At 43.9% G+C, this 23,722-nt stretch overlaps 1 protein-coding gene across 5 annotated transcripts in view; it reads left to right on the plus strand.

The window, feature by feature from the left end:
• TAOK3 (TAO kinase 3) overlaps window positions 1-23,722 on the plus strand; it is an 84,986-nt gene that overhangs the window by 51,805 nt on the left and 9,459 nt on the right. For 4 of the 5 annotated variants that reach the window (XM_086761432.1, XM_086761433.1, XM_086761434.1 and 1 more), the window contains 5 exons: window positions 570-663; window positions 2,125-2,206; window positions 5,706-5,873; window positions 8,739-8,945; window positions 17,707-17,841. In XM_086761432.1, the coding sequence (XP_086617558.1) occupies window positions 570-663; window positions 2,125-2,206; window positions 5,706-5,873; window positions 8,739-8,945; window positions 17,707-17,841 (686 nt within the window). The remainder of the gene's footprint in view (window positions 1-569; window positions 664-2,124; window positions 2,207-5,705; window positions 5,874-8,738; window positions 8,946-17,706; window positions 17,842-23,722) is intronic. The other variant, XM_086761436.1, reaches the window with a different exon arrangement.

Genomic DNA, 23,722 nt, shown 5'->3' on the forward strand with positions numbered 1-23,722 from the left:
CTCAACTTCTGTGTGAGATCTGCTGCGCTCCTGAAGGGTCAGGGGCTGGCGGGTAGGTGTCAGTGCAAGGGCTAGGAAGAGTTTTAGTTAGGGAGAGTTAACGACACATCTGACAAGTGGATTTGGCAAACTGTCCCACTTGCAGGTGGCTGCCAATGACAAATGAAACAAGCAGCCACTCTCTTCCCTTAAGACAGATGCTACAGCACCGCATCGAAGATCAGTAGGGATTGACACAGGCTGTAGGTCTAGGTCTGTCCTAGTCAGCCTCTGCTGGTTTTTACCGTAGCAGGTCGGATGAGAAATGTTACAGTTAAAGTAAAATTTACCAGAAACTTTTCCTTATAATTTGCATCCTCTTCTCTTTGGATTTAGTCATTCCCTCCTCAAGTGACTAACAGCTTGCCTTGAGTGGTTGTCCTGGTCTAACCTAGAATATTAAAATTAGCTTAAATTTGATGACGACAGTAATGAGCTATTCATTTAGCAGTGATACCCTGCTCATACTTCTGTATCTTTCTCCTTTTCTTTCCAGACTGCCTTATCACACCTTTCTCTTCTCTTTCTAGCTGAAAGGAAGCCTCCACTTTTCAACATGAATGCAATGAGTGCCTTATATCACATAGCCCAGAACGATTCCCCTATGTTACAGTCAAATGAATGGTAAGAGAACTATTACCAGATTTTTTTTTTTTTTTTCTTCCCCTCTCTGAAAATTCTCTGCGACACTCTGCATGGTTGAAGTCTGACAAGAAAAGTGCTTGTTGCAGCGTAGTGATTTGTCTGCGTTCTCAAATAATGCTCCTGTGTAGGCAGGCTCAATTTTGACCTTCTGTCACTGTGGCTGCGCTACATGCTAAATGTGTGGAGGTGTTAATTATGGGGCTGTAGATGCTGGGAGAATTAAAATAGTCTTGGATGCATTAAGCCAGCCATAGCTCAGCAAGGTTTCCAGCTGCAAAAGATCCCTGACAGAAGAATTGCTAGCATTGTAGTGCAGCTGAAATGCAGAGAAAGGGAGGGGAGAGGTACACAGAACACAGAGGTAATTAGATATATTTTTTTTTTTTTTTCAGTCAGTGACTTCAAAAGTCAGAAATCTGTGGCCAGCAAATACTCCCAGTGCTACAGGCTTGTTTCAGAATCTGAACTTTGATACAAGGATGCTTTGTTATTATGTGGGAGCAAAAGGGTGATCCCGTTTCCCATTCTCTCTACCCGGGAGTGGATTGTAGCTGTGAAGTGATGCTTGGCAGATCTGCAGATGGCTTGGAACAACACTTCCAGAGACAGGAAGTTCCCTCAGTTACACTGCTAGGCATTTAAGTAGCATCATTGTTTCATTGCTGATTGTTTTATCAAAGCCACTCCACTTCAGTTTCCTTATTTCATTATGTCTGCTTTGCCCATTTTTCAAGATTCAAAGAACTTGGTCTCGTATCTGCACACTGATACCCATGTTCTGTGCAGAATTTACAACGCAGAGTAGAGACAAGTTGTGAATACAGTACAAGAATCAGTGCTCTTGATTGCAGGCGGTTTGTTCAGTCACCTGTTTGCTCTTTGTGGCTTTGAGAACTGAGGGAGGTAAACGAGGTGCCTTTTATGCTGCTTTTGAGTTCTATGGCACCTAGAAAATCAGTTTTCTTCTTTGCGGTTGTGATACAAACTCAAACATAGCCTGAAGTTTCATTCAGCTCAGCATTGTATCAGGCACTTTACTGAGTCGGTGTTACAAGTGGTAGCTTGTACAAGAAGCCTCTAGAGTAGAGAGCCATTAGAGTGCATTTCTGGAGTCACCAGTAATTTCATTGTCATCTATTTTTAAGTCATTGAAGTCAAATTGAAAATAGTGACTGGTACACACAGTTCTTGCTTGGTTTTCAGCTTGTGGCTGGGGGATAATTGTGTGTCCGTGCTTGTTTCAACAGTCTTTAACTCTTGAAAGAGCTGGGGAGATCAACTTACTCAGGATTTGGAAAAGTCCAGTTAATGTCTCTGCCCTGGCACTTAAGAACAAATTACTCCAAGGTTTTTCTTCTGCTTTGCGCTAATAAGTTTGCAAGTATTTCAGAGCCTAAGCTTCTTTTTCATTTAGAACTTTTTTTTTTTTTTAATTTGCAGGTCAGACTCCTTTAGGGGATTTGTTGATTACTGCTTACAGAAAATACCTCAGGAAAGGCCATCATCAACAGATCTATTACGGGTAATTTTTCAACACTTTCCTAGAAATTTGGGAAAAAGCTGTTTGTCTACCAGAATAATCCTGAAGAAGGTGAACAAATATATGCCCTTTGAAAAGAAAAATTGTTGATTTTACTCTTGTCTGAATCAATATAATTTTGGGGTCTTCTGAGGAGTGTTTTAGGCTGTTTAATTTTGTTTCCTGACTTTGCCTGTGATGTCCATCACAATTCTCTTTAGAACACGGTGCTCAGGAGTTGAACTGCTGGAGAACAGTTAAGTAGAGGTAGGCAGTGTGGTAAAACAGTTATATTGGCGAGTGAGGAATTACCTGGGGGCAGCAGCCCCACACCCTGCTCCTCTTACACCCCACAGCTCTGCAGGGGTTACGCTTGTGTTGGAGAACTTGCAAACCTTGAGGGACAGTAGTGTGAGTAACGGGGTTTTTAACTGAAGGAAGGGTCAGGAGGAGGGGGATAGACAGATTTTATATTGATTTTTATTTTTAAAATATTTTTTAATTTTTTTTTTTTTTCCCCAAGACAATACTGTACAGACCCTGTTTGCCATTTGAATGGTGGCAGAGTGGGGAAACTGTAATTTGGTGTGGCTTGTGTGAAAGCAAAGACCTTTTGGGAGCAGTTATGCAGTTTTGTGTAAAGTAATGTAACTGTTAACTTGCTGATGCTCCTTTATTTTTTTTTTTTAATTTTCTCTCTGCTTGCCTTCTCCAGTAAGGAAAAATGTTATGTTTCTGTTGCCTAACATGGAATAGTTGTCACTAAGCTGATATGCAATTTCAGTAAGATTTAAGGCTTGTAACTTGCTACAGGCTTTCTCTGTGGAAGTGATAGAAAATCTAAGAAGTCATTTTAGTTACTACTCAAAATCTGGACTTAACCAGTCTTCATAGGCAATAGCAAATCTTTTCCAGAGCTGGCAGTACTTGGAGAATTATACTCCACATGATGAGAGGATTGAGCTCTTAGTAAAGATTTGCAGATAGTGGCTGATTATTTAAAGGAACATGGCTATTAGAAATGGAGAGAGACTGAACGACCTATGTTTATCTCCTGGCCAGAGCGGGATTGTTCTGTGTGGGGTGGTCTGAACTGTGCTGTCCTCTCTTGTCTTGTTTGGTTTTTTATTATTATTGTTTTGTTTTTTTGGTTTGGTTTGGTTTTTTTAGACAGATGCAGATGAAGTTCAGGAAGGTTGTCTTGACCTTTTTTCTCTAGTCATGCTAATGTGAGCATGATTAATTCTTTATCTGTTCGTACTTTTTGAATATGTATCTTCTCATGATCTTTCTGCCTGATCTCAGGTCAGCTCTTGTTTTTGCTCTATTCTTCTAAATCATTCGTTTGGGCCTTTCTGATCCACCTTTTGAGCAATTCCTCTTGATTCATTGACATCCTGCAGCGTGTTTGCTGCTTTTCTATATTCATTCATCATACTCACTGCTAAAAGCAGCACCGGCAGGAGAGGCCTAGGTTAACTTCTTCCCCTGATCAAGCCACCAAACCCAAAGGTTGTTTATATTCCTTTAGTAGGTTCTATACTGAACCCATTTATAGTTAGAACTTGTTTTGGAAAGTGCCTTCTACAGGTTCAGAGTTGCCAAGAGCATGTAGGAGAGGGATTTGTGCTGGGAGCGATGTGTCCAGAGTTTGCCAAAATTTTGTCAGTGAATCATAAATCAGTTCCAGTTTAAGTCCTTGGGTTTCAGTTTACCTGAGCTTATAACTCCAAGGGCTTTGTGTTTGGGAAATTGAGGAGCAGCCTTCTGTTAGAAGGTAGGGATGTGTGAAATCCTGTCCAGCCCCTTTTCCATCAGGCCTCTTTTTGGTTTTTTCTAAGTATGTCCTTTCTTTAAAATTGATTAGTGGCCCTGCTATTCCTCTTGTTGCCATACGTAGCTGCTGGCGAGAACTGCATGGCATGCTGCTGTTCCACACCAGGTGAAGAGGACTCAGTTTTTCCTTAAACATTTGAGCAGAGGAATTGCTAGCTCCATGGAGTGTTTTGCTTAATTTCCCAGTAGGTTAGATAGCTGCTCGGTGTCTACCTGACAGCCTTTTCATGCTGATTTTTGTTCTAAGGCTACCGACCAGCTTGTTTTATGGCTTCTCTTGTTGCCCTTTCAGCTCAGTAGAATGCTTTCTCATAGATGTTTCTGAGCCTCTTGGTTCTGGAAGAGGGAAATGGAAACCCTGTGCTCTGTACTGAGCAGCTGGCTCTGTGCTCATTTCTGTCCTCGCTTTAAGCCTGGACCATACAGAATATTTCACCCTCACACCTTCGCTCTCCAGGTAAAGGCTGATGAACGAGTGTGTGTGTACCCTCTCTTCAGCACCTGGGGTTTTTTTTGTTGTGGTTTTTTTTGTTGGTGGTGGTTTGTTGTTTTTTGTTTTGTTTTGTTTTTTTTCCCCCTGTGATACATCCATGCTGTGGCACATAACCAGTGTTTTGTTCCGCTTGCAGCACCCTGAGAGTCCTTTGACCAGCTGATAGGTTTGTGTTGTGGGTTTGAACAATTCATTCATGTGGATTGGCAGCCTCTCTGCTCCCTAGGAATAGTGTAGGTTTGTTGGAGGATATGATTTCATGAGTACCTTAGTCTGTGCAAACAGTTGGAGCTGAGATCTTATTCTTAACTCGTGTATAGTCAGTCTTTTTATTTGGTTTTAGACTTTCAGAACAGTACCCTACATGTTCCTTCCTGCAGTAGCTCTCCCTAAAGCTTGCTAGATTCTCACAGTGAAGGTCTTTTGGTCTCTTGAGGGGTTTTCACTTGTAAAACTTGTAAACAGATATGGGGCAAATTTTTGTGGCCACAGAATCCGGATTGTTCCTTCTTTATACGTTTTGTCCGTTTTACAGTCCTGTGCCTTTGTGAGGCTTGAAGTGGCACTGTCTTGTACCTTGTACACCTCGAGTGAAGAGCTCAGGAAGGGATGGATTAGCTGTGCTGCCTGGACAGCTCAGAACACCTGACCCTGGTCCAGACTGCTTCACTTAAGCCAGAAAAGTGAATCAGGGAGTCGGGGCTAAAGAGAGCTGGCAAAGGGTCAGCCGGGGCTCACACGTTTCCATCCACGACTCACCTCCTCCTGCTGCTGCTGTGTCTGTGTGTGTGTGTACACACACACACGAGTTTCAGGAAGCGAAGTGATTTTTGCCTTGCTTCTCTGTACTCTACTTTTAATTGAGTTCTGTGCTTAAACGGATCTTCTGACTTCTGAACAAAACATTCTGCAGCCTACGCTTCAAAACTCGGTGTGTAGCATGATGGGTTTGGTTATTTGACGTAGCGATGAGCGCAGTCAGCGTCATCGGTGCTGAGGGTGTTTGGAGTCTTTCCTAGTGGGTGTTACTAATTATCGAATATGAACAGACTAATTACTGAATATGAACTGTCATTTCAGGTGTCTCTTAACAACAGTCACTGTATCCCTGCTTTTATGTCAAACATACCAGTGTCACACCTGAAACTATGTGGTTTGTTTCCTTTAATTTAGCACGATTTTGTCCGCCGAGACCGACCCCCAAGGGTACTAATTGACCTCATACAGAGGACAAAAGATGCAGTACGTGAACTGGATAACCTTCAGTACCGGAAAATGAAGAAAATCCTTTTCCAAGAGACACGAAACGGCCCGCTGACTGAGTCTCAAGAAGAGGAGGAGGTACTTTTATTTTGTTACCTCGTTTGCACTCTTACAGATAATTTTAGGGCAGGTGAGATGTTCCTGTCGTTAAGGGGGCAGAACAAGAACATCCTAGGTGAGGATGCAGCATGTGTTTTTGGGATATCACCTGTATAAGCAGAGAGACAGGACAGGATAACGTGCTGTAGTAGCCCTTACTCAGTGTTAGATGTGCATTGAGTGGCAGCTTTAAAACTGGATTTTTTCAGATGGTGGCCTTTCTTCTGAAAGCTTTAGGGAAGGAACTCATTTGGAGGGAGATTGTCTGTGAGAAGAAAGTGGCTCTTAGCCTATGTGAAGGAGAGTGGTGACAGTCAAGCGTTTCAGTCTCGGCCCAGTCAAGACCACTTGATTAATGTTAACCCTTTTTCAATGACTGTTCACTGTATTGTAAAGTAATTGGCCTATCATGAGCTGAAAAGAAAATCACCAAATTAGTAAGACTTATTCTTTTGAAAATTCTTTAATATTAAAAAAAAAATACTAAAGATCTAAAATTCAGCTTCAGTTTAAATGTTGTAAGAAACAACCCAGTTAATCAGTGTGTGATAATTGACGCTGACTGTGGCTTAGAAGAGGAAACCAGTCATTTTTCAATTTGTGAGATTAGATGGAAATTAATGTCATTTGGTGCGCGCACATTGGATAAATAAATACATGACTGGTTCTCAACAAAAAATATTGACAGACAAACTGATGGTTGTATTCCTTTTTGCTATGGTATAGCAAGATAACATGCAGCGAGATGCCCAAGCACAGCATACATCTGAGGACTTGGTTTTGAGATTTGTATGTCAAATGCTCCTTTAAAGCTAAACCAGAGCTCTGGCTTAAGCAATGGGTGAGCCTGGGTGTCAGGTAGCAGAACTTAGCACTGTCCTTCACTTTGAAGGAGATGCAACCACTGTGGTTAAAGCTACAAAGTGCTTCTGTTCTAAGCCTCGAGCTTAGCTGGGAGGAGGGATTGTCAGACTTCTGTGCTGAAACCTTCAAGCTTTGTCCACCTACGTGTCAAAAGCTGTTGGGGTAGGGAAGCGCAAGGGAATGGGTTTCCCACTTGACTGTTCAGCAGAACTGAGCTCAACAGCTCAGTGGGATACACGTCGTATAGTTGACTCCAAGATGTCCTTCTGTTCCTCCTGTCTCCACCTCTCAAAAAAAGGGGAGCAAAAAGATGTTGTGTCTCCAGGAATTAACACTGTAATGCAGCTCGCACTCTGCATGTGCACAGCATGGTCTGCACTGCGTTTTACCACTGAGCTTGTGAACCGGGAAAGGAGATTTCGTTGCTTGTGTATCACTAACTTGGCAGGGAGAGGAAAACATAGCACTTGCTTCAATTACTTTCTACTTAACTGGTTACCAGAAGCTGCTCAACTGTAAATGCCACAATACAGCTCCTTTTTCCACCTTAGACTTTCTGAGGTGGAAAACAAGGATTACACGTCTTTAACACTGAAAATACTACTGATGCTTTCCTCAGAGCTCTTGCAAGAAAGTTAAGGTCATTTGGAAGGTGTTCAAGTCAGGAAGCCAACGTTAAGGTTGCATATGCAATCTCATCTGTCCTTTGTGCGTATGCATTCATTAATTACACAGCCACAGCCTCATCTTAGATGCTTTGTTAGATTATTTTTTCTGCAACTTTTATATAAGCATCTTGCACATGAGAATAAAAACATTTCCCTATGTTCTCTGTAAAATAGTATTCTTTTTTATTTTAAGTGCTCTTACACGGACTCTGAATGATCTGCTGTTTGCTTAAAAAATAATCACACAATCAAATACAAATCTGTCAAGTCTGTCAATTTTATCTTTCTGCTGGTTTCCGACAAGATGAGTACCCTGGTAGTTGATTTGTAATGTAATTCTCCCCAAGATCGCTTTGGAGGCCAGGACAAACTGGGTGCAGTAGCAAGCCATTCGTTTTGGTGAATTGAGGCTCTTTTGGAGCCGGAGCTCAAGGATGTTCGGTGTTCTCATTCCACACTGTGAACTCCTTGCAAGCCTCTTCAGTATCACTAGTTAATTACAAAGGGCTCCATAAATTCTCTAAATCAGTCCAAATTAAGTGCATACTCTGGGATTACTGAGCTGGTATGAGTATGCAACAAGAAAAAAAGGCTGCTAACTTCTGATATTTGCCTGTAAGATAAAAAATATATATATATCCTGTATGTGAGGAATACTTATTTATGTCTAAGTAGATTGCAGCAGTTTTAATCACTGTAATAATGCAGGCTCTTCTGAGTCAGCTGCTTAAAGGTGAATGAAGAATTTATCTTGGCCAAAAACACAAGGTTAAAGGGCTTTTAGCTTGACAAAACGTAATTGCTGACTGCTTGGGACACAGAGGTTAAAACCTCTACACCTGTTAAGCACCATGTGATATTTATCACATCAGAAACAAGTGGGTTTATTGTCTTACATCTTTTTTGATTCACAGCATGTAGCTGTGAATTCAGTAGCATACCCTGACTTGGAACACTGTTTCAGTACAAACTTAGGTTGCTCCTTTTAATTACGAGATTCCTTCCACCAGCCATCCATTATTCCTGGATGTCTCCTATTCAAGCCAAGAGCCATGCCCAGACTTACTGGTATGTGATAAAAAAACTGGCTTGAAGCCTGGTGTAGTAAAATTGCAGGGGAAGAGGCACAAGCTAACTGCCCCGTACGGAATATTTCATAACCCAAGCAGCCTTGAGAAACGTAGTTGCCAAAATAACGAGCAAAGAACCTTTAACTCCGCAGAGCCCCTGTTAAAACAAACTGGACGCTGCAGGCACACACTGGGCAGGTGATCGCCTGCAGTCTTTGTAACTGATGCCCCTTATTTTATAGGACAGTGAGCATGGATCAAACCTGAGTAGGAAGATGGACAGTCTGGGCAGCAACCATTCCATCCCGAGCATGTCTGTGAGCACAGGCAGTCAGAGCAGCAGTGTCAGCAGCATGCAGGAGGTCCTGGATGAGAGCAGCCCTGAACTGGTCATGATGCATAGTGACGAGAGCACAATTAATTCCACTTCCTCCGTTGTTCAGAAGAAGGTATGTTCTCTGGTGCTCTCCATAGCTTCCCGCAGTCCCCGCTGTTGCTCACGTTGGCCCAACGATCAGTGTGCTCTGGTCTTGTGCTGAGCCCAGGAGCTGGTGCCAGGCTTGCTAAAATCAAGTTCTGTGGTTGGTTGTTTTTTTCTTTAAAAGCTAAACTGCATTTAGATAACCTCTGAAAATAAAGAGAGGCCGCTAATGAAAGGTAGCACTGTCAGTGTCTAGGCAGGGTTCACGCGGAATTACTGCATGCCTCCTTACGCAGCCCCGCATGTGCGCTTCCTCATCTCTGCTTGTAACCTCAGCCCTTGTTTCCTTGTGAATGATTGTACTGTGTTATGTAGTATGGTGACAAATGGTCACAGCAGCTAAGCTAACCGTTTACCAGTCACAGTGTGTGATTAAAATCCGCTTGCACTTGGATTTCCCTCATGAGAAGTGGAAGTGTGCAGAGCTTTGGACCCTTCCCACGAGGTATGTTTTGAGTCACGTTCCACTCAATGTTTTTCTGCTCTCTTGCTGCATGTTGTGATCTGTTGCCTTTTGTTTTCTTCGTGCTAGATATCCAGCTAAATTTGTCTAGCTGTAAGCCAGCATCTAAGATTGTTTGACTAAAATAGTTTTGGCTTGGCCTTAGCAGCGTCACTTGCTAGTGGGCAGTAAAATGTAGGTTGTTCATATGGTTGCGTTTGCAGAGAGCTTCAAAGGGTAGGTATGCTTTTTGCCAGAGGAGCTAAAACATTACAGCAGCATGAAAAGTATGAATTTCTCATTCGTAGGGTTACAGCAAAGCCTGGTTCTAACTAACTAAATATTGGTGAGCGGTTTTCCCCCTTGCAATACAGTGTTTGTGTAACTGAATATTGAAGGGAACTCTCAAGAAACTGTCTTCAACAAACGATTGCCTTGCATATTTACAGATACTGGCCGATAAGCTGGATAGCTTTCAGGGGTTTACACCTTTAAATACATTTGTAGTAGCACCTTTTGAGAGACCCTTCTCAAAAACCAGTGTTAGGCGCAAAATGGCAGCCTGAGGAACGACCCTGAATGAAGAGCGGCACAACTGATGGTGTGTTCTGGGAGGTTGTAGTTGGAGCTTTTTCTCATTTTTTTTAATAGGCTTCAGAAATCTATATTAATTTTGATTTCACATTCTTAAGGAGTCATATTTACGTATACCTTTAAAATGGGAGCTTGAGGAATTGATTTACACAACAGTCATACGTTATAATGTTACTGACTGATCAGTGTCCTTAAAGTTGATGAAGACAAAATGTGAGCCGCTCCCGTCAGACAGAAATTGCGCTTGTGAAAGCTGAGTTCTTGCTTGTTTCATTTCATAGTGAATATAAATAAATAATTGTTTATTATAATATTTCATTTTATAGTTGACTGTATGACACTTCTAAAGCACAAATACAGGAAGATTTTTGGAGGCTAAGAATTCAGTCCTCTTAGACTTCTGCATAGCTGTTTTCTTGAGATCAAGACATTCAGTTGAGCAGAGTGCATAAACATGGAAGGCTTTGTTGTCTGGTTTGGGAAAACAGGGTCTCTTGCACACTTGTAACTGAAGTATTGTAGAAGAAATCACCTGTAGATCACTTATCACAGGTGTTTTAGGGTAATTTTGGAAGCACAGACCCCAGATCTGCACTGATGGTCTTTACAAAATAGTTACAATTGGCTGTGATTTCTGATTCTTGCAATGGATTAAATGCCTTCTGCTCTGTGTATGCATAAGGTAAATTTAGACTATGTGTAGCAGGACGTATTTCAGTCTGCAAATATATTGTTTTAATTTAGTATGTGGTTTTTTTTATTCTCTACTACTTCGGGGAATGCAATTTTAAATAGAAACCTGCTTCATGTGTATATTATGTATACACTAATACGTGTGAACAGACTAAAATTGGAACAGGATATTTCAGGGGGTTTGTATACACATACATCTCACTCTCTTTTCAAGGTAAAGTTCCTTATTCTGAAGAAACTCCGATTTGTTTTTGTGTTTGCTTTAACTGTGTTTCTATAAACTGTGATGAAGCCAATCCACGCAGCTTGGTTTTGTTCTGGAAGTAGGGAGTGCTGAGTTTGGTAACACTTTGGAGTCTAATCACAAACAAAATGGAAAGAACCTGGGGCTCAAGTTTAAATTAAGCTTTTATTTTGCATTTAATCTGCTTTTAAAGGCTAAAAGGAAACTACTGATGACCACAATTAGCCAGCTGTCTCCATTATGTGAGTGTAGGGTCACATATGAGGTAGTTTTGACATGGGTCATATCAGTGTTTTGTAAAATTATGAGATTCCACAACTGGGTTAATTAACAACCTCTGGGTGTACCAGGCTGCGTGAAGTGACTGGGATGGCAACATTGCCTCGACTGTTGGTATCTTCAAAGGCTCAAAGCTTTAAGTGTCAGAGGCCTTTTGATTTACTTGGGCCACGGCCCCAGGATGTCACGTGCAGTTGTGAAGTGTAGGATGGAAAAGCCTGGGGTTGTGTGTGAAGCATAGTTCCCAGCCTTCGGTGCTTCAGACCACTGCTCGGCGTGAAGAGCCAGGCTGCGGTGGCGTTTGCAAAGGTGACTGCCACCTGTCAGCAAAGGAAAACTAGCAGAATGGAAGAAAAATCAGTGGACAGGAAGAAAGATATTAGTAATAAAAAGCCCTAATTGAATACGTAGCTTTCAATGTAACTTAGTGTTTATAGCTGTGTCCTGAACTCATGGGAGGAAAAAAATTGCAATAATGTCTGCTCCTCAGTTAGGAAGCCTGCATCCTCCCTTCCTGGGATCTCAGCCCATCCTTGGGATCAGACTGCTTCCTCAGGAGGATGCCTTAGTCACCGGGAAATTCAGATGTCCAGCTTGGATGAGCTGACCTGCTAGGAACTTTTCCTTGCCCCACTGAGGTGGAGAGTTGAGCTCCAATTACCCTGTGCTTCAAAGACACACAGCCCGGAATTTCGTAACAGATAGGTGTCCGTTAATTCATCTTAAAATGAGGATGAAGATTTGGCTCTCTAAGAGTACAGGCATCAGCCGGTGCGTCGTAGGTAGTTCATTGTCATCGGCTTCGTTAAACTGCTGGTGTGTGTCAGTGTGTGTGCAGGTGGCTCCCCAGAAATATTATTTTGTTGTGCTCAACGAATATGCCAAGTGGTAGGAAGTGGAATGCTCCCACATGATATTATTATTATTTCCAGAAAACTTTACAATACTGAAAAAGGTTGTTCTCTTGTAATCTAAACAAAAAGCCAGTACGGTACTGTGTTGTTTAACCGCAATACAGAGTTGTTGCTGTTACTTACTTCAGCCTTAAATCATCAGTGCTTATGAAGGTGAAACATAAAAATGTCAGGGAAATCTTCTGATTAAAAGCTAATTTTTAACAAAAGGATGCAAAGAGGACATTCGTAGTTGATCATCGCAAATTCTTGCCCAATGTCCGTGATAAAATACGCTTGCAACTCGAGTGACTTTCCAAATCCGTTGAATTAACCTGCACACGTCGCCGATCGCTGCCACGATGAACGTGCAGCCTCCACGCTGCCTTCTGTGGCTGGAGAGTGCTCTGGCATGGCAGCTCTACCCGAGTTATAGCTGGGGGTGTTTTGCTATGTATCAAAACTGATGGTTCACACTGGAAGAGATATTGGTTTTGTGAGATGCAAAGGATATTTGGGTAGTGACGTGCTGAGTTTTGGCTTGCACGTGCCGGCGGCAACAACCCCTTGGAACCTTCTGGAATCGTGTTGGGCAGGTTGGTGTCGTGAAGCCTTTTCCTGAAAGACTCGTGATGCTTACACCTCTCTGTAGATGACAGAGAAACTCAGTGCAAAGTATTAAAATGAGCAATGGCACGCTGGTTTCCTTGCTCTTTAAATTCTTAGAAGGAAGAGATTTGCTGCAATTCCATGAAAGTCCTTACTATGACTCAGAAGTTGCCTTTCCTGTTTGTCTAGGAGACTGGCAGTCCTCCCCAGTTAGCGAGTCCTCCTGTGTCAACAGTCTGTCTGAAGGGTTTTGTTTGGTGTGCGCAACCGAAAACGCAGCGTGCAAGTGAACGTTCCTCTTGAGGCCAAAATTTGGCTGCTTCAGCTTTAGGCTAGTCCAGGGCGATCAGAGATTGCCGTTGGGGTATGTTAGCTTCGAAATCAGCTGCTGAAGACGGTGGGACTCCTTTTCCTGTTTGTATTTTAATTCTTGTGTTTGACGCTTTGTCAGCGCAAGGGCTGTTTCAGCCACATGACAATGTTATGTACTGAGAAAATGCAAATGTCAAATGCAATTTATAGATCACTCTGCCCAGTTTTGCTGTGGTTAAAATCTGAGGAAAAATTCTCACAGACTTTTTTTTTTTTTTTCTGTAGGAAAAAAAAAATCAACTGTCTACCTACTGAGTTGTTTGCTTCTGTAGCTGGCTTGTTCCAGTTGGCTCCTGAGCAGCTCTTTTATTCACCTAGGAAGTTTTGTTGGAGCAGGGTGTTTGTGTGGGGTTTTTTTTTTTCCCCAGTGTTTCTTGGAACAAGCTACATCTTTCTCTAAAAACAAAACAAAATACCCGATCAGTGTAGTTATTAAGTGTTATCAGGAGGGAGTTTAGGCAGAATATCTTGAACATGAAATTCAAGTACTGTTAGCAACGTGCTTAGTGTTGCTCTTGATGGTGTGAAGCAGATACTCCTGAAACGTTGCACTGGTGTTCCACAATAATTTATTTTTATTTTTTTTTAGGTTACTTACTAATCCATGATACTTCTAGGAGTCCTTTCTTTGGGATTTTTTTTTTTTTTTTTTTTTTTGTTCTTAGCATCACGTAAGCGACTGGAAGCTCCACCAGCTCTGTGTTCAGATGATCCTGTAGAAATGCGTGAGAGCTTTTATCCTGGCAAATACAATCAGCAATTTCAAGCCAACAGCCAGCCAAATACCCCATTTGTTGTGAGCAGCCTGAAAACTGTTCGTGTAGCAGATAATACAGGCAGAAGAACAAATGGTTTCTTTAGTGGGAAGTTGAAGATTCTGGATTCTCGACCCTAACTAGAAAGATCTTAATGGTTTCATGTGAGTTGTGATCTGAGCACGCCTAAAGGCGTATTCATAAGGCAAATATTGTAATAAACACGGAAAACAGATGGAAAGTGAAATATACGCAGAAGATCCATGACTTTAAAAACAAACCAGTGTTTGAACTGCAGATTTAGAGCTGAGACATCCCCTGATCCAAACTTCATGAGTTTCTGGGGTGCTTTCACTCAGATTTTACTGATTAACACGAGCTGAGGTGCCAGGTTTGGGTCTTTGTTACCCACAAATCTGCAGCTAAAAAGTTGGAAACGAACTTTCCTGATTTGTGCCAACATCTGAAAGGAGATATGATTGCAGTGTCTCCAAGCAAGCTCTTGGGAGAAGAAGTAAAATAAAAAGAGCAGAAATCTGCTGTCTGGGTTTGTAGGTACGTGTCTGCCGTGGCAGCCGTCAGTCACTCTGAGGAAGGTGGAGATACGGCTGCTCTTGGGTTTGTCTGTCTTACAGGTCTCTGGTTCCTAGCAGGCTCTGTGGTAGGATAGCTCGATAGATCGGGTAACTCTTCACGTCATTTCTGGTAGCGTGACCGCTTTTCTTAAAAATGTTTTGCCTGCTAAGGTTGCACAGGCTTGTTTGAGAGTTAGTAGTGGTTGTCTGGTGCAGACGCCTCAGATCCCAGATTAAGGGGTGCCCAGGACAACCACCGAGTGTTCTGTCCACTCAAAATGAGTCCTTTTGCTTGCTCAGTTGCAAAGGAATTTTCCCATTCTGTACCGAGCTCAATCAGAAATGGAGAATGCAGTTAATTCACATTCCTGAAGGGCAATTAGATTCTGCCGTGAGCTGCTTAGGTGCAGTGAAGTAACTAGAAGTCCCATAAAACAAGACTAGGATGACATTCTGCACTCTAAGAATCCACCTCTTAAATAACAAAGTAACCCATGGATAGATTTTGCTGTATAAGAGTAATTATAATTTCAACTTGTCATTTTTAGGTGATGTTTTGGAGCATTCTGAAAAATCTGAATGCCCATTTTAGTCTTTCTTTCAGTGATTTGCTGCTTCTCTGGTTTTAATCTTTCACACTGACCCTGGCATACTAAAGTAACAAAGAGATGGAAGGTGGTCCAGGGACTGGGGTATTACTGGTGGACCTTAGGAACCGTGTACGTTCCCGTGTGTTGCTGCACGCTCTGTGTATGCCAACGGGTAGTAGTTGGTGTGCCTCCATCTTAACTTCACAGCTACAGCAGAGGAGGAGTAGCTCCTGTGTACTGTCATTGCTCTTCACTCCATGGTTCGGATGGGTAAGTCTGCTGTAGATCTTTACCACAGGACACTTTTATTCAGCTTTATTTTGTATACGAGGTGCTCCATTTACGCCTGTGACAAGGGAGTTCCAGTTTGCAGTTGCTGACTCCCTTCCCCTCGCTCCAGCTTGCTTCGTACCAGTACGTTCGCATGAGACTGTTTGCACAAGCCCCGAAGAGCCAGGTTTACCTCTGCAGAGCTCCTTGCTGGAGAGTGAGAAGCCAAGTTCAGCGTTGGTTCTAGCACTGCCCCTTGCCTGGCTGGGGAGCCACTGTGCCGAAAGTCTCCAAAGCACTTCTGCAGAAATACCAAACTGAACAATGATATTAGGAGCCACCCCTTCTGCTTTGGGTTATCTGAGGTATCCCCAATTGTATTTCACAGAGTCCTTCTTGCACCTGCTTAATAGGCAAGAGTGCTGCAAACCTGTCGAGAACTTGGAATTGATGTTCCTCCAGTGAAGCCACGAGTCCAGTTTTAAGCTGAGTGATACTGTTAAACTTTAAATGTTTAATCAAGATTTTTTTGGTATGACTTTCTCAGGAAAGCGTGCAAGTCTGAGAGCCCAGCCTGGCATATGAACAAGCTGAAAATCTAAGATCAGCCCAGTTGCCAGTAATTGTCCTCCCGTAGCACTGCCTTTCCCTGTTAAGACAGTGCAACGGAAGGCCTGGTATAAGGATGACTTTTAAACTGTTTTAGCTTGTTCCATCTCCCTTGGGTAGGTGTGGGCTTGGCTCTGGGATGGTCTTGGTCATCGTGCTCTCTCCATACAAAGGCAAGTGGAAGGTGAGTGTGGAGCGGAAATGCTCCAAACGGAAGGATATGAGAAAGGGTGTTGTGTTTTTAAAGCACTTCACATCAACAGGTCGTTAGCTCTTTGTGTCAGCATTTCTCTACCTGTTTGGCTTTTGCAGAATCATATTGAAAGTGGCCGAACGTGCGTGGGCCCAGACTAGAAGCAGCTAGAATTTGAGGACAGCAGAGAGGCAAACAGATGTCTGCAGAGTGGGAAAGGGATGTCAGTACAGCAGCAGTGTCGTGGTGGAGATGCCACTCCGTCTCAGCTGGTTTCTCACCGTAGGGGCTTTCTGACCTTCCTGGTGTCCGCTCTGGCGTGGCAGGGAGGCAGAGCTGCTTCTGCTCACCCGCAAACAGCGGGTGCACGGGGGCAGCGAGTCACTGCAGCCAGCTGTTCGCTGCAAGGGTTGGAGTCTTTTGTTTGCCTGTTGGTATAGGCGTTTGCTCGTGTGCGCAGCCTTCGTTTTGCACCCCTGACAGCTGATGTAATTCAGGAAGAATCAGTTTTCCTTGGAGTTCTTAGAAGATGGAGCTTGAGAACTGGAGTCGCGAATAGTTGATATCAGGGTGACAGATGTCCCAACGCTGCCTACCATTGCTGCTGCCCCGTGGAGCCCACGCGACCAGTCGGGCTGTGGTGGGAGGCACTGGGACACACCTGGTCACCAAAGGCTGCTCTGTCCTGAAGGCGTAGGCTGCGGCCGTGCTGGCTTTTGGCAGTCACCATTTCAATTAGCGAGATTGTGGTGGCGTTTTTCGCCGACCTTTCTGATTAAGATCTCTCCTCTACGCGCTTGGCGAGAGCTTTGGTTGCCAAATTTGCACGCGCCGTTTCGCCGGATGCACAGCGGCTCCTCGCAAAGCCTCGCAAAGGGAGGCTGCACCGGGATCCATTCATGCTAAAACCTGTGAGCTGTTGCTTTAAAAGGAGGAAAAAAAAAAAAAAAATCCTCTGTGGGCTGTGGAGAGAAAGTGCTAGAACTGTGCAGGATCATGACTGGAAAGCAGGATCCCTGAGTGGTCACGGAGGCTTTCCCGGTCCTCCCAGCCTGCCATGGTTTTGGCCAGGATGCTCGTCCTCCACGGCAGATAGCAAACAAGAGACAAAGAAACCCTAGCGAGGACCAAGCGCTCGGCAAAGGGAATGAGGCAAAATGTTGCTCTTGTGTTAAAAGGGAACAGCATCTTCTTTGCTAGACATGGAAATCACGTTTTCCACGGGATTGCTGGGTTGCAGTGCTTGAACCCGACCTTTCTGAGGAGTCCGATTGCTCTGCAGCGCTTTGCTTTTGAGCCTTTTTTTTTTTTTTTTTTTTTTGCACATATGTAATACTGGAGGTTTAAATTAAAAAAAAAAAAAAAAAAAAAAAAAAAGAAACCCAGCCAGGGATTCGGAAGGCATCCCGCTAGCGATCAGCTGACGCGCCGAAGCCGAGCCTGCAATGTGTTGCTTATTCATTTTGTACGGTGGGAGCTGCCGGGGCTAGCGGAGAGCTGAACTATGCCTCTCAAACAGCCGCGCTTGTGCAGACAGAGGGGTGAGAGAGAGGCAGCCGCCGCGGGAAGAGCACAGCCGGACTTTCTCCTTGTTTTTATCCATTTCTGCAGGATCATGTATTTATAAGGGATGAGGTGGGCCACAGGGATCGCAGGCCTGAGGTGCGGCCTACCCAGTCAGTGCAGAATCAGGCCCTCCACTACCGGAACCGAGAGCGCTTTGCCACAATCAAATCAGCATCTTTGGTAAGCAGCCACCCCACCCCACCTCCCGCTCCCCCTCTCCCTCCGCTAAGGGGTCCGGGGTTTTTCTGCTCTCCTAATTTTTTGGTTGTTGTTGTTGGCATAGCAACTAGATATTGCACTGAAAGGTATTTTAGCTCTGTGTGTGTGAGATGTAAAATGCAGAATGTGTTTAATTTCTCTGTGTGTTTCCAGTGTGTGTGCGATAAACCAGCTTCCTGGGTGAAGTTAATATTATCCCGGATTTCTCCCCCCCCCCCTTTTCCACCCATCTCTTTTGTTCATATGTTTATTTGCATGTGCAGAGAGTGTGTATGTGTGCTTCTGTGAAATACGCTGAAACGCTGTGGAGATGCAGATGGGTTTTGAAACAATAAGATTGCTGCTTCCCAGCTCAGGTGCTGACTGGGTTTTTTCTTGTGGTTTTTTTTTTGTTTTTTTTTTTTTTTTTAATTTTCATTCATTCATTTATTTCAAGCAACCGTACCGTGACTGCATTCTTTTTCAGCTTGATCCCTAGGAAGGATCGCCGGGTTGCGATAACGGAGAGGGCTTACAGCGGGGCTGTGGGCTTACAAAGGGGAGGGGGATGGGATGAATCCATCAGGATTTGTGCCGTTGTAAACGGGATTGCTGTGGATGCCTTTGTAGTAGGGAAAGGGGTGTGTGCCGGAAGAGTTAGTTGTCGTGCCGCCTCCCCCACCTCGCATCCAGGCGGGCTGCGGTCGGTAGCAACCTTTTTGAGGGAAAGGAGTGAAAAATGGCCTTTGAAAGCTAAAATAAATGTCATCTTAAATATTTCAGCCTGTTAGCATTAGAGGTCAGATGGATGAGGAGCGTTAGAAAGTCCCCACTGCTTGGCCACGGCACTTGCTCAGTGCTATGACATCATCCTAGACCAACCCCAAAATTACACCAGTGAGCCCTCCCCTTCTTCTTTTACCCTGCCTGAATGGTGGGGTTTTTTTTCCTTCAATACCACCATTTCTTCATCCTCCGAACAGCTTTGACAGAACATATGTGTGTGTGACCACCACGAAAGGTGGTGAGTGGAAGGAAGAAGCAGCAGCAGTGCCGGTAGCCAGAATTTTTCTGAGCGGTGTTGCTGCTGCTGCTGTTTAAAACGCTGCTGTGGAATACAGACTGCTGGCCAGGTGCTTCAGGGGCTGAGGTTTGCGGGGAGCATCTCCGTTCCATCTTTTGCAGGTGTGCTTCTGGGTGGCCTTCTCGTGAGCCAGCGTCCCTCCTGCCCCCCGGTTTAAAGAGTGACCTAGAAATGTGTGCGTTAAAGGACTCCATGCCACACACCTGCCACGGGCAGGATCTCTGCTCTCCTGCAGACCCTCTGCCTTGTGAATTTTTTCTCTTTTGTACGTGTGTGCACGCAGCCAGTGCGATGCCAACACTGTTGCCTGCACTGAGCAAATAAAAGCAGGATCCAGCTAGGTCGGCTGGATGGAAGAAAAGATGAATGGATCGAGTATCGTACTCCAAACAGATACACGGTTTGATTGAAAAACAGATATATGTATTGAATATTTCATGTCTTACTCCCTGTGGAAAGCTGCTGCACCTTCTGTCCTGGCTTCAGCAGCAGAGTCTGTAACTCGTGTTTTCCTTGAATATATCATCCCTGGGCTACCTGGGTGGCTCGAAGGTATTGCACGGCACAGGCCAGCTTGAGAGCTGAGGAAGGATGTTGGTATGAAGGTATGGACTGTGAGGTCTTCCCAGCCCTCTAAGCTCTGGGGAAAGCAGCTAGTGTCCCAAGGTCACTCCTAAACCCCGTGGCAGCCTCCTGTGGGGTGGGACTCTGTCTACCTTAATTCCTTAGTCACTTGGATTTGCTGAATCTCTCTGCTTCAGTGACCAAATGATGGTAAAGATAAAATTAATACTGGGTGAAGATGGTAGGCTTTTTGGAGAGCTTTTCTTTTTTTGTTGTTTTCTGTGGAACGTGCTTTGATACGGAACGTGTCTGAGCTCACACTGGGAGGGCTTGGGGTGAGCAGGCCAGGAGCTTTTGGTGGAGAGGGAAGTCCCACCCGTTAGCTCACTGTTAGCCAGCAGCCCTTTGGAAAAGCACATGGTGGTATGCATCATGCAGAAGCTTTCTTGTCCCCATCGTATGCACAGACATCCCGTTCCCAGGATAGACGGAAGTTCCTGACGCACCACCTTGTTACTACAGGAGGTGTCGCTCTGTCCTTAAGGTCTGAGGTTACGTGGTGGGGGAGAAGTTTCCCTGTGTTCACAACAGAAATATTTTATTTCAGTTAACTTTATGATGAGCTTTCCCATTAGTAATCTTTCATTCCCACCTCTTCATGTTCCAAAATGGCAATCTAGAAGAAAAAAATGCCAAGTTGAAACCTATTCCAGAGAAGATGAAGAATGCCAGCCTACGTGCTTGGGTTTGAAGTGCCGGCGTGGCTGTCAGCACACTTTTTTTTTTTTTTTTTTTTTTTTTATCAGCGTGCGTTCGATCACCGCTCGGTGGTCGGATGATGTCAGTGAGTAGTGGTGCTGAATGCTACTGCTCTTCTGCACAAGGGAGAACTTCACTCGTGCCTGCTCCCTCGTCTGCTCCTTAAGTATCTGCAGGGAGAGCAAGGTCAGCCACGTAGGTGATATGGGGAGGATGACCTGAACCTGCGTGAAACCAGGAATTCAGACTTTATGCATCTTGCCGTGTTAATCTACTCTTTCAACGGCATCTTGAAAAATTAATCCTATATGAATGGGTGCTCGAGATCCCACAGTGTTTAACAAGGAAGCAAACCAACGTGCTTTGATGGTTCCCCTACATCACTGCTGCTGACCATCAGTTGGTTTCTCAGCAGCTGGGCACTGCTTCCTGGCCACAGAAGGGTTATGTAGTTGAGAGAGACAGGTGGCTGATATTGCAGAGAATCAGAAAAATGGGAGTTCTGACCCCAAATTCAATAATATGGGATGATATTTGGGTGTAAAACCTGCTTGTGCGGTTTGCTGAACACCACCCCAAAACATGAGAGGAGGGCAGCATTGCAGAATACCGGCACTGAGGCTGGGGCCATGCGTGTTGCTCCACGGCTGTTCCTGCTGGTGGAGTCTTGGGCCTTCAGGTCCTTGTTATTCAGGGTGTTGCAGCTTGAAGAAAGACTGGTGTTTCTAAAAGGATGCTCCCAACTTGGAAGTTGGATCTCTTTCCAAAAACAAGCTCAAGTAGTTTCAGCTAGTGTAGGGGTTACAGAGAACTACATTAGGTAGCTCCACGCTCCAGATGCCCCAGGGATTTTTAAGTATGATTCCTCTGCCCTATTGCTCTGCAAAAGCATCACGTGAATAAGAAGGAAAGTGGACAGACTTCCAGATAAAATATTGGAATGGACTAGCCACAAAAAAATAGGCTGTGAATGTACCTTTCTAGTGTTTCAGTGATGCTTTGATATTACTCAGGGGAAAAAAAAAACATAATAAATAATTAAGAAAAATGAGCAAATGTGGTTAAGAAAGCCTGAAGGAGCTTACCTTTGGTTCTAAGTCAAGCAACAGTTTTAATAGTCACTCTTTCCTGGACCACCTTTCTCTTTGGTCATTGTGTAAACCAGCCTTCCCCATCTCTCCCCCTGCCCGTGACACTCTGTGGCAACAGTGACCGTCACTCACTTGGAACAGTAGTGGAGAATGCTCTGCGTATTTCTGCTGTTGCAGTGAAAGGTAGCATCCGAAATGGAGATCAGGTACCTACTACATCTCCGTGTTATTTTGCAGACTATCAGCGATCCATAAATTAAAAGTTACAACTAGAAATCAAAGCCTTGAGGCTCGGAAAGCTGTGTTTAGAAAGAAGGGTGGAGATTCTGCATGTCAATAAGAGTACACCTGTCAACATTTTCAAGTAAAAGGTGGTTTTAAAATATGTGCAGAGATCTGCACAGATCTGCATTTCTGGATGTCTTTCATGCTTGACCCCTTAACTCTCCACCGCCTCATGCATTTCCTCTATAGCTGCTTTTACAATTTTCACATTAAATTATCTAATAGTTAAACCTTCCCAGAAAGATCAGGTTGTGTGGACTCCATTGAAGTCCTTGGCATTCTCTTTGAAATCCAAATGCCAGCAAAAGCGTTATGTGATCTCATCCTGGGTCTGCAAAGCCAAATATCTAGGAAGGTGTGAGCAAGCTTCTCCAGATGTGGCCATTAAAATGACACCAGGGTGGTCTGACTCCAAACCCAGGTACGTCTATACCATAGCTGTTCTCCTGCACCTTCTTCTGCTGAAGCAGTGACATTTTATTCCAGATGGTTGAGTTTCTTTGAATGGACTCACCTGGCTGCTGCCTTTATAGATCTTTGCTCTGAAAGTACTGAACTTGTTCTTTCTTACCTCAAAGCTCTTCTCGTGCTGCGAGAGGCTGCTGGCAGTGTCTTGCTCAGTACGCTGCCTCGTCCAGCAAAGAGGAGCTCAGCATTTCGTTTGCTTATCAAGAGGTGAGAATAACTGTCCTGTAGGAGACCGTTCAGTATCTTGGTTAAATGATGTAGAAAAAGGAACTCTAAAGAGCTGCTGGTTTGGAGGAGGAGTTGGGAGCCCAACTTCCTTACGTAAAGCAAAAATCTTGGAGGGGTGAAGGAGAGAAAGTTTGAATTTTTATGGCAAGTGAACTGCCTGTGGGAGTAGGCTGGAAAAAGCATCTCTTCTCAGTTCTGTGTGTGCCAAAGATACAGAGAGATAAGAAACTGAGAAAATGTCATACCTTAATGAAAGCTGTTCTGTTTTATACAGTGCTTTTGGTTCTGCTGATGACCTGATTGATTATTGCATGCTGCAGATAGAGCTTCAGGAAACAGCAGGTTTCTGCTTTAAAGGATCCAGGATCCTGACACTTTCTGGTTATGGAGAACAAACTTTGCAATGACCAATTTGGCTGCCATCTTTTGTCCCATCATAATCTATGGGATTGTGTTTGAGAAATACTTTGTAAAGTCCCAAGTGCCTTTGTCTGAGAACCAGACAAATCACCAGTAAGGTGATTACTGGAACTTCCCCAAATTCTCTTTTTAAAACGGTCACTCAAGCTGTTCATTCATTAGGACTTTAGCATGAGCATGTCCACCAAGTCTGCTCTTCTCCTTCTCTCTTGTCTTCAGGAATGACATGCTGCTTTTGTTTTCCTCAGACTTTTTAATGTCTCATCTCCTGCTGTGACTAGAAGACTTCATCAGCTAGCGTTATAATTAATAATTGCATGCTGTTGTTGAGGATAAATACCCCAAACCTCATGTGAAGTTTTTCAAAGATGGAGTTCTTGTCCTGATAGAGACAAGCTGAGCAAAACTGGAAATGGGGTGCACGGGAGCAGCAGAACAAATAGGGATGGAAGTTTAATGATTTTTACTGTAAAACAAGTGCATGCTCCGAGTCTCATCAGAGATTAGACCAAAGGGGAGACTGGCAAAGTCACTAGTGGAATCTTAAATCCATTTTTTTCTTAGCTCTTCCTCTTTGCTTTGTTCTGCCAACTTCTTGGAACATGCAGAACATCCCACTGATCACAAGAAGGCTGGGCCCCAAAAATAGCACATCCAGGAAGATCTCGTACCGTTGCGTGGTGGTTACTGTGTCTTTGTGCCTCCGCAAGTCCCTGACCGAGTCTGTCCTTTTCAAGGCGTATGTCACTCAGCGTAGTAGATGGCATATGTGAAATGTTGGGGGTTTGCCTGTCTACTTGTAATCTGTCTCTTCTAATTAACTTGGATGACTTCTCAGAGGAACTTTCATTACCTGGCAGCTTCTGTCAGAGATCTTATTCTTGCTGAACTTGACTGAAGTGTGTAGGTTCCTAGAAATGCTTACTAACTTCTGCACGGTATGGCTGTCATTGTTACACTTGGG

The sequence above is a fragment of the Chlamydotis macqueenii genome, chromosome 17 (assembly GCF_036417535.1).
Source record: "Chlamydotis macqueenii isolate bChlMac1 chromosome 17, bChlMac1.mat, whole genome shotgun sequence".
Taxonomy (NCBI): Eukaryota; Metazoa; Chordata; class Aves; order Otidiformes; family Otididae; genus Chlamydotis; species Chlamydotis macqueenii.